Genomic DNA, 10000 nt, shown 5'->3' on the forward strand with positions numbered 1-10000 from the left:
ATGTAACGATTCTATAGGTTACCACTTCCCCCCACGCGACAGGAATAGTCAGGGTTCTAATCCCCACACAGGCACCTGAGCCAACTGAGCTATTAAGCATGCAAAGAAATTCAATATCTAAAAACTATAATTCTGTACTATAATAAGCCACAATTCACATACTTGACAAATTCTGAACTTACTGAAAACTTGTCTTTGATAAGCTGTCGGTCTTTGTCTCGCAGCTTCCCAGCTTGTATTACTGATATGGGGACATCCTCGTGATTCAGGTAGTGTAGTACTTTACTCCAACTGGAAAAAGGTAAAACAAAATAATTAATTCCAGTAAGCTTATTAGTACATTGTAACAAAAAATCTGCTCAAGCACACACACACACACACACACACACACACACACACACACACACACACACACACACACACACACAGAGCATTTTCTTTCTTTCACCTCATCTGAACCTCATCTAACCTTTGCGAGTATAACTTCTTCTGCTCCATGATCTGGTCATTGTACATCTTATCGCACTGGGGTTCAACCAATGCAACAAGGTTCAACAGCTCGGAGTTCTGCAACGTCTTGAGAATGTAGTGGTAGTTGTTGAGGCGGAAGATGGAGCGCAGGGTTGTGTCGCTGTAGGACTCGCTCCGGCTGACGAGAGCGAGACCTAAATTCACAAGAACGCGCTCTGGGGTGAAGAAATGGAACAAGATTAGTTTAAGAACAGGATATGGTGACTATTCTGGTGTAAAGGGAGTTGATTCTGTTTTATTATTAACATGTGATAATAGAGAACACTGGTATATCGCTATTTTTCACATTTTTGATTTGCAATACGTTCCCCTCTCTCCACCTCTCCTCTCTCTTCTCTCCCTCCTCTCTCTCTCTGTGTCTCTCTCTCTCTCTCTCTCTCTCTCTCTCTCTCTCTCTCTCTCTCTCTCTCTCTCTCTCTCTCTCTCTCTCTCTCTCTCTCTCTCTCTCTCTCCCACCCTGATCCTTTTCCTTTCCTCCACCCTTACACCTAAATACTCACTGATATAAGCCCCAAGCAGTGCCTTCGCCAGCAGATTCTGGTCCAAGCCCCTGGGCAGGTTTGCAAGAGCGGCACTGAGGCTTTGATCTCGCTGCAGCATTGGGGACAAGGTTAATGCATATTCCAGGAGCTGCTCTGTGAAGATGAGCGCATTGCTTGTGACCTCATGAACTGTTCCATCTTTGGGCAGGGCACGTTCCCCATCGCTCTTGACGCTCTCCACAAAGCCTTCCAGAGCCCTGACACACTATGAATTAAATCAGAAACAATAGATACAATAAAGGATCACTGTATCAAAACATAATGCTCCGGGAAATTATCGCAAAGTTGTGGTGATAACTGTAATCCAAATTGTGCTCAGTTCATAGTAAGAAAGATGAACCATGAATCAATGAAACACCTGTTGAATTAACCTCTATAATGAGCAATTAGTATTATCAATCAACCTTCTGGCAAACCATCCTTCACGCCCTCCCTTACCGTCTCCTGGAGCATGCTGATAATGGCAGCAAACTTGGAGCGAATAGACGTCTGGCAGTTGGTGAGGAGCCGGTCATACTCAGGTTGCATGCTCGTAACGTGCCGCAGCATTGCCAAGACCGACAGCACAGCTTGGTGGTCGCCTCTGCCAACACTCCTGCGGGCTTGACCTGCCAAGCTCTGTCAAAGGAGAAATATGGCAAGGTCAAGTCAGCTTGCCAAGCTAAGCCACAGTTACTGACAAAAGGATTTTACATCAAGTTGATAAAAGGACGTAACACCAAATAACAGAAGGATTTAGTTTGATTCAATAACAAATTAGTGTGTGTGTATGTGTATGTGTGTGTGTGTGTGTGTATGTGTGTGTGTGTGTGTGTGTGTGTGTGTGTGTGTGTGTGTGTGTGTGTGTGTGTGTGTGTGTGTGTGTGTGTGTGTGTGTGTGTGTGTGTTGTGTGTGTGTGTGTGTTGTGTGTGTGTGTGTGTGTGTGTGTGTGTGTGTGTGTGTGTGTGTGTCTATATATATTATATATATATATATATATATATATATATATATATATATATATATATATATATATATATATATATATATATATATATATATATATATATATATATATAAAATGACCATTACAATCCAATATATCACTATATGAACTATCTAAAACAAACTACAAGTAACTGAAAGAACACTTATTAAGAGAATATTCCAGCCACTTCACCTCTCCCTCAGCCACCAACTGGTCCATGGGGTCACGCAGGATCAGCTCAAAGGTTCGTGTGACCCGATCGGCCGGGACGAGCTGCTGGGCCAACAGGAGCTCCGCGAATGCCAGGCGGTGAAGGGCAGTTACCTGTCAGGAAAGTGCAAAGAAAAAGTTACTCCCTGTACACTCAGTCAGTAATCAGGAAATTGTGATTACCAGAGCTAGCTACATTTTCGAACTAGATACAGTGGTAACCTGTAAGAAATTACCACTATTAATTTTTCTCAAATAAAAAGGGGTAGTAATACTGAACAGGAGAACATTTACTTCTCGGATAATTGTTTTCAAGATTGGAGAGAGTGCCACGAGAATGACTTCCCTCAAAACCAGGAAAGGTAACAGTAACCTATAACAAGAATGACATTCCTTTGGTATCAGAATGAGGTGAAACTAGTAAGAAGAACAGCTCAAATTTGTTTTCACATCTTGATCTCTGGTAGAGTGATAAATCCTAGAAATCAACACGAAACCTTACCTGGTTCAGGTATATCTCAACGTCACTGTCTTCGAGGCAGTCTTCACCAGCTGCTCCTGGGGTCGTTGCTGTTAGGGAGGGCATTAGTGAGAGAGGTTTTCGCAAAGCCTGCTCATGACTCCCTTCATATCTATCCGTAAGTCATAGGTTCTGATTACCACTTTGATGGATGGCAAACATATATGCATCTTTTCTTTTCCCTTAATCATTTAAATTTCTTCCACACTTACATCTCAATTCTCAATATTTCCATTAAATTTCCTTTCCTAGCAGTGTATGTTGAATTCTCAGTATTTCCATTAACTTGAGAGCTAATTGTAAAAAGGGAATAGCAGATTCCAAAGCCAAATACTGACAAAATAACACTACTACTGACACTAAGCAACTCCTAAATAAACTTATTCATATATGGCTATATATTTTCTTTGAAAGTCTACATCAAATTAATAAAAAAAAAAACTGATTTCTTTTCAGTAAATTCACCTACCATAACAAAAGACACAATCTAAAATGTTTCTTAATAAATCTAAAAAATACCTCATATGGCTAAATAACATTTAACTCCCATCTTGAATCTTTACTAAAACTCTGGTTGCTATTCTTTCATGCATCTTACACAAACCAGAAGCATTCCAGATCATGCACACAACAGCAATAATCTCCCTGAAGAGAGAATTCATCAAAATACAAAATTACGTGGAAACATGCTACATCCAGAGGCCAAGCTATGGTTTACCCAAACTACCAGTGATGCTGAAATAGTTTGCCATTTTTAAATAGCATTTCCATCAAAATCTGAACTGCACAAACAGGTGATGTCAGCTACTTTGCACATGCATGACTCCACAGATTTGAAAATCAAAGCTGCATTCACAAAAGGAGTCTTTTCTTTCTCTTTTCTTTGGAACACTCTTCCGCTATCTTCTTTATCTCCTTGGTGACCCGATCTGTCACTTATATCATTACAACAATCTATATCAAATACACATAAAATCCTGAGCATTCACCTTAACACAACATAAATGCAGCAACAACAAGACCATCAATTGCAAAGCACTGTCATTAGACCGAATGCACCCTCTGCCACTTTTACAAACATTACCAAAAGCGATATTCTGCGTCCATGACAAAGCCCCCAGTTAGAGTGGATAGCACATCGAGAGACCCCAACTGCTATTCTTGAATGTGGGTTATCCAAGCTTCGTCACCAGGTGTACAGGCGCTATGAATGTAACGACAGTGGGTGTTTACTCTACTTCTAAATGTCCAAATCTCTCTTCTAAAGTTTCTGTGTACTCTTCCATTAGGGTACTAATATCTCCACTTATTCTACCTTGTTTACACAAATGCTTTCACCCTAATTTACTTGAAGAGAGAGAGAGAGAGAGAGAGAGAGAGAGAGAGAGAGAGAGAGAGAGAGAGAGAGAGAGAGAGAGAGAGAGAGAGAGAAGAGAGAGAGAGAGAGATGGACTAAATTATACTAATACGCTGTCTAAAAGATTTTAATTTTATTATAGATACTTAATTACAATCTAAGTCCAACAGTATCATAATATGGATCAAAACATACACAAGCACACAGACAAACATGCCTAAACTTATCAAGACGAGAGAAACCGAGATATAGGTAAGGTGGGAAAAGAAGAGAAATACATGCACACAAATGTGTATGCATACATACATAATCTACACACACACACACACACACACACACACACACACACACACACACACACACATCACGCACACTCACTCACTCTCTCTCACACACACACACACACAACACACACACACACACACACACACACACACACACACACACACTCACTCTCTCTCTCTCTCTCTCTCTCTCTCTCTCTCTCTCTCTCTCTCTCTCTCTCTCTCTCTCTCTCTCTCTCTCTCACTTTTAATAAAACCGCCCTAATCACAACACCTGCAACCAAACTACCACATCTCGAGCAAAGGCAGCAACTGTAGCTAACATGCCCATCCACCTTGCAAGATGCCGAGGCTTGCCCAATGCCCCAGATGAGAGTACTCCATTCTGTGCATAATTTCCCCCTAGACCACAGTGGCAACAGCTAGTTTTTCCATGCCTGTCCCTTCGGTATGGCCACTAGCACTTAACTGCTCTCTACTCGGGCTTCACCTCACGTCATGCCTGGGGAAGTCTGAAGCAAAATATCAAGTACCGTAAAATAACTCTGTAGGGCGGAAATGTCTCAGAGAGTGTGGAGGAAGGAAGAGGGGATAGGGAAGGGAGGGAAAGTGGAGAGAGAAAGAAAGAAAGAAAGAAAGAAAGAAAGAAAGAAAGAAAGAGAGAAAGAGAGAAAGAAAGAAAAAGAAAGCGAGGGTGGAGGATGAGAAGAATGAGGAGAATGAGGATGAGGAGGAAGAGGATGAGGAAGAGGAGAGGGAAGGGAGAGGGAAGGGGAGGCAGAAAGGGAGGGGGAGGCAGAGAGGGAAGGGGAAGAGGGAGAAGAAGAGAAGGAAAAGGAAGAGGAGAGGGAAAAAGTGAAGGAGAAAGAAAGAAAGAAAGAAAGAAGGAAAGAGACAGAAAAAAAGAGAGAGAAAGAGAAATACTGGTTGACATTTCCTTCCAAAACACCAGCTGCCCAGGACTGGCGAGCTAATCAAGGGTCTACTGCACTCTACCATGCGGGGGGGTGAGGGTGCCATGCAGGGGGTACGAGGTATGTCCGGGAGAACCTTGTCTGCGCGAACGGAGTTGACCTTTGATGGCCTCGTGGAGCATGCGGTTGGCCCTGCGGGAGGAGGGGTCTCGGTTACTTTTTTTTTTTTTTTTTTTTTTTTTTTTTTTTTTTTTTTTTTTTTTGGGGGGGGGAGTTTGTTCCTTTTCCTTTTGCTTTTTTTCTATTTGCAGGGGGGGGGGTCTTATCCCTCACAAAAAAACAATCAAAAGCTTTTGGATAAAGATATGCTTATGTCTTAAACTCTGTTGTAACCACAGCATTAAAAATAAGTATATACATATTTTGATCCAGTTTGGATGTTACATAAAATATATATATATATATATTGCAAGGAACTATTCCATATAATCATATGAATGGAAATGCTCTAACTGCACTTCAAAATCTTCATTTATAAGTGTTTTACTTAAAAAAAAAAAAAAAAAAAAAAAAAAAAAAAAAAAAAAAAAAATATATATATATATATATATATATATATATATATATATATATATATATATATATATATATATTATATACATATATATATATATATATATATATATATATATATATATATATATATATATATATATATATATATATATATATATATATATATAATAATAAACACTCTTTAATCCATAAAAACTGACAGAACTTACATACATAACAGAAAAAAAAAAAAAAAAATCTATAAACCACAGAGTTACAGAAAATAGCTAGAAATCTATACCTGTTGGAAATTTTCTGTGTGCGGCTCTTAGGAGTGGTGTCGATCTTGCCTACCCTGGCCCGGATGGGGCCGGGGGAATTGAGGGAGCCTGGCGTGCCTCCCCTCTCCATGCTGCTTGCTCGCTGATGGTCGCGCAGTGCCTGAGGGCAGGGCAGGAGGGAAGGGGGTCAAGCTGGCTATTTGGTTGCTGCTCTCTTCAAGCAGCAGCCAATGCGGCAGCAGTATTATTAGTGGAGAGAGAGAGAGAGAGAGAGAGAGAGAGAGAGAGAGAGAGAGAGAGATTCTATTTATATTTTTTGGGGGTGCTATAAGGTAGAAAGTAGTTTTGTACAGTAAAAAAAAATCCAAATGAGATAATATTTCAGATTTCTTATGGATGATAGCCCCACCTCCCCTCAAATATTTGTGATTTTTTAGAGGTAATCACAAGTACCCTATCTTGATCGAAGTGGTCACGGTTCTTAAGTGTTGCTCTGATGAGAAGTGATTTTTAGTTCTCGATTGATAGCTCTTCAGCGTAAGCTTTGTTGGTGATGCTGGACTAACAACTGAATCTGAATGTAGCTATTGATTTTTTTATGTATATGACTACTTTGACACTACATATCACATACAAATGCACAGGCCAATAAACAAGAAAGAAAGAAAAAAAATCAGAAGGTACCAATATCATCAGAACGGGTAATTCAACTAAGAGACAGATCATACGCTAACCTCCACAGATATAATCAACCACCCCAACTAATTTCAAAAAAATAAATTCAAGAAAAGAGAAGAGAGAAAGAAAATAGAGACAAACAGAATCAAGAAGAATTATCCCTCCTCACATTTCTAATCTTATTACAAGGAACAACTCACTTATTTTCTTTTCCATACAGTTTGCTGTGATAATACATGAGGAGGATATGAATGAGAGTATTTCACAGGGCAAAGATAAATCAGCTTATATTTCATTTATATGTCTGATGAAGATTACATGATTAAAATGCCAAATAGACCACCTTGCCTTATAAAATTATTCCTTCTCATTAACGCCTTCCTAAACCTCTTTAAACCCTAAGAGCAGCCAAGATATCAAAACCTCAATCCTCCATTACACTCTCCTACAGCACTGACCTGCAGACTCTGTGACAGGGCATTGGAGCGCAGCTTGGCGTAGACAGTGAGCCTGTCAGTGTTGCTGTGCTTGTCTAGCCAGGTGGCAATGGCCCTCAGGTCCTCTCGCACCCCTGGGGGTACGAGCTCCACCCCGCTGATGGTGTCTTCACTTAGTTCTGAAAATAGGAAAAATTTGTTTACTTATACCTTGGTGTTTATCTCACACACACACACACACACACACACACACACACACACACACACACACACACACACACACAAACAAACAAATACAGGCACACAAAATCATATATGTTATGTGTGATGAATGCATATGGTTTTCCATTACAGTCTCCATTATAAATGATACTTCACAACAGAGAAAGTGTACCACACATCAAATAATACAATTCCTCATTTCAATGAGCTTCTCCTACCTTCCTCATCCAGGAGCTCCAGCGTTACAACGGGAGGCACTGGCTTCTGGTACTTCTTGAGCTCATCGCGGAATTCCTTGCTGAGGGCATCTGTCCCGGCTTCAAAGAGTGTTGTCTGCCGAGGGAAGAGGAGAAGGGTGGGGAAGAGACGAGGGATTAAATGTCTCTTAAAGTGGTATTTATGGTCGACTATTTGATCAACATGACTTTTGCCGTGAGAATGGGAGGATGAAAAACGACAAATAAAGAAATTAAAATAAATAGAAGAAGAAGAAAAAGAAGAAGAGGACTAGAGAGGGGAGGAGGAAGAGGAGGAGGAGGAGGAGGAGGAGGAGGAGGAGGAGGAGGAGGAGGAGGAGGAGAGGGGAGGGGAGGAGGAGGAGAGGGGGAGGGGAGGGGAGGGAGGAGGGAGGAGGAAGGGAGGGGAGGAGAGGGGAGGGGGGAGGAAGGGAGGAGGGGAGGGGGAGGAAGGGAGGAGGGGAAGAGCAGGAGGAAGAGGGGGAGGAAACATAAGAAGAAGATGAAGAATAAGAAGATGAAGAAGAAAATGTAAAAAAAGAAAAAAGTGAGAAAGAAAGAAAGAAAGAAAAAACAGAATCCTCAGAGCCCAAGACCAATACAAAGGTTCCCTTACCACATTCTCAATTTCAACACTCTGTGGGTTGTTCTGCTCAAAGTAGCGGCAAGCCTCAGCCAGGCGGTTCATGGCCTCTAGGTACTGCGGGACACCTACGCTGCTTGGCCTCTCCCGCACCGTCCCTTCCACCTGCCCCGCCACGTTGTAGAAGCTGATCACATAGTCGAGCTCCTGTAGGGTTTTCTCAGTGTCTGAAAGGCGAGAAAGAAAATGGGCTTAGATTTGTTTTTGTGGTAAACTTCTGGGTCATTTGACTATAGTAGGTTTGGTTTCTTTTTCACTCTTTTTCATACAGGAGGGGGGGGATATATCTTCTTCGAGGGTACAGAAATTTGCTAAAGGACAACCAATAATGCAAGAAACATCTGCTTTATTTACACCTATAATTTGAAACATCTGCTTTTCAGAGGTACAAAAATGCATACATAATCATGGGACAAAGATACATAACTTGATGAATATACAATAGTAAAAAGTAAATAACAAAAACAATATTTACATACACATAAATTCAAAAGTCCACTACTAATACCATCATTATTTTCACATGGCATTATTTAAATTGCTTTCAAGACATTTTACTTAAATACATCGTACATCAACAACAACATTTGAACATATGTGTTTTCTTACATAAAAATCACACCAAACCCATTAAAAATCTAGCCTATCTAAGGATCCACTGAGGAAGCCTACGTACTTCTCTGTCGTCTTTGGAGATTTCCTGTCTGTTGGTAGAGTGGGAGGATGGTTGTCTCCAGGCGTGCCAGCCGGTGCTCAAAGGAGTCAAGGATTCCACTCACATTGGTAGCAACTTGTCCCGAACGTGACAGGATGTCCTTTAGTGTGACGACTTGACTTGTTTCCTGTAACAAAATATAAGAGATATATAGAAAGTAAATGTCATTAGCTGTTCATCAGTACTAATATTGTCAGTATCAGATCTAAGATTACCTTTCTTCTTCATCTTTTAATGTTAAATCTTACTTAAGGGTCCATATCATTGTTACTGTTCACTTATACTGTGTTCAGAACCTCTTGTCTTGTTTGTCCAGGCAACTTGCCCAGGACCAGCAGGACAACCAGGCCATGCTTGGAACCTCTGAGCTTCATTGCCCACAGTACAACCAGCTCGAAAATAAACATTTACTGTTTTATCGTACCGGGATCTTTATTTTAACTATTATATAACTTTTTGTAACTCCTCTGATGCACAGTATTACAGTAACTATGATCAAGATATTGGCCCTAATGAATGCTGACAGCAAGAAGTATGCTGAGAAAATTACAAGGTAACATCTTTAACCCATAATTGACGGGTAGCATTCATAGTGGCCCGGGCCTCGCTGCCGGGGCTTATATCGTCGCCCGAGCATGCGCGACCACTCATGCCAAATACCAGCATCCCATGCCGTTTCTTCGTAATACTACGAAGATATGTTGTATTTTCAATTTTCATTATTTTTTACAGTCTCTACTTGCCAAACTTCCTGATAAATCGAGACTGAAGGGTATTTTTGTTGTTATATAGACTCCATAGTTGATCATTATTCGGTCTATAGTCCGAATAAAATAAGCAGTGTGCGGCATCATGGAGTTGAAATTGTCGGTTTGTTGCTTTTTTTTTTGTTTATTGCATGGTAAAA

The 10000-nt window shown here is 40.6% G+C and overlaps 1 protein-coding gene across 2 annotated transcripts in view; it reads right to left on the bottom strand.

Annotated features, from left to right (window-relative positions):
• LOC119590187 (exocyst complex component 7-like) overlaps window positions 1–10000 on the bottom strand; it is a 14237-nt gene that overhangs the window by 3045 nt on the left and 1192 nt on the right. Inside the window, exons 2-13 of one of the 2 annotated variants that reach the window (XM_037938979.1) lie at window positions 9055–9220; window positions 8352–8545; window positions 7718–7832; window positions 7299–7456; window positions 6183–6322; window positions 5409–5518; window positions 2754–2821; window positions 2234–2365; window positions 1512–1691; window positions 1032–1278; window positions 470–686; window positions 183–291 (exon numbers count right to left, since the gene is read on the bottom strand). In XM_037938979.1, coding sequence (XP_037794907.1) covers window positions 183–291; window positions 470–686; window positions 1032–1278; window positions 1512–1691; window positions 2234–2365; window positions 2754–2821; window positions 5409–5518; window positions 6183–6322; window positions 7299–7456; window positions 7718–7832; window positions 8352–8545; window positions 9055–9220 — 1836 coding nt within the window. The remainder of the gene's footprint in view (window positions 1–182; window positions 292–469; window positions 687–1031; window positions 1279–1511; window positions 1692–2233; window positions 2366–2753; window positions 2822–5408; window positions 5519–6182; window positions 6323–7298; window positions 7457–7717; window positions 7833–8351; window positions 8546–9054; window positions 9221–10000) is intronic. The other variant, XM_037938980.1, reaches the window with a different exon arrangement.

This window comes from Penaeus monodon, chromosome 26, assembly GCF_015228065.2.
Source record: "Penaeus monodon isolate SGIC_2016 chromosome 26, NSTDA_Pmon_1, whole genome shotgun sequence".
NCBI lineage: Eukaryota > Metazoa > Arthropoda > Malacostraca > Decapoda > Penaeidae > Penaeus > Penaeus monodon.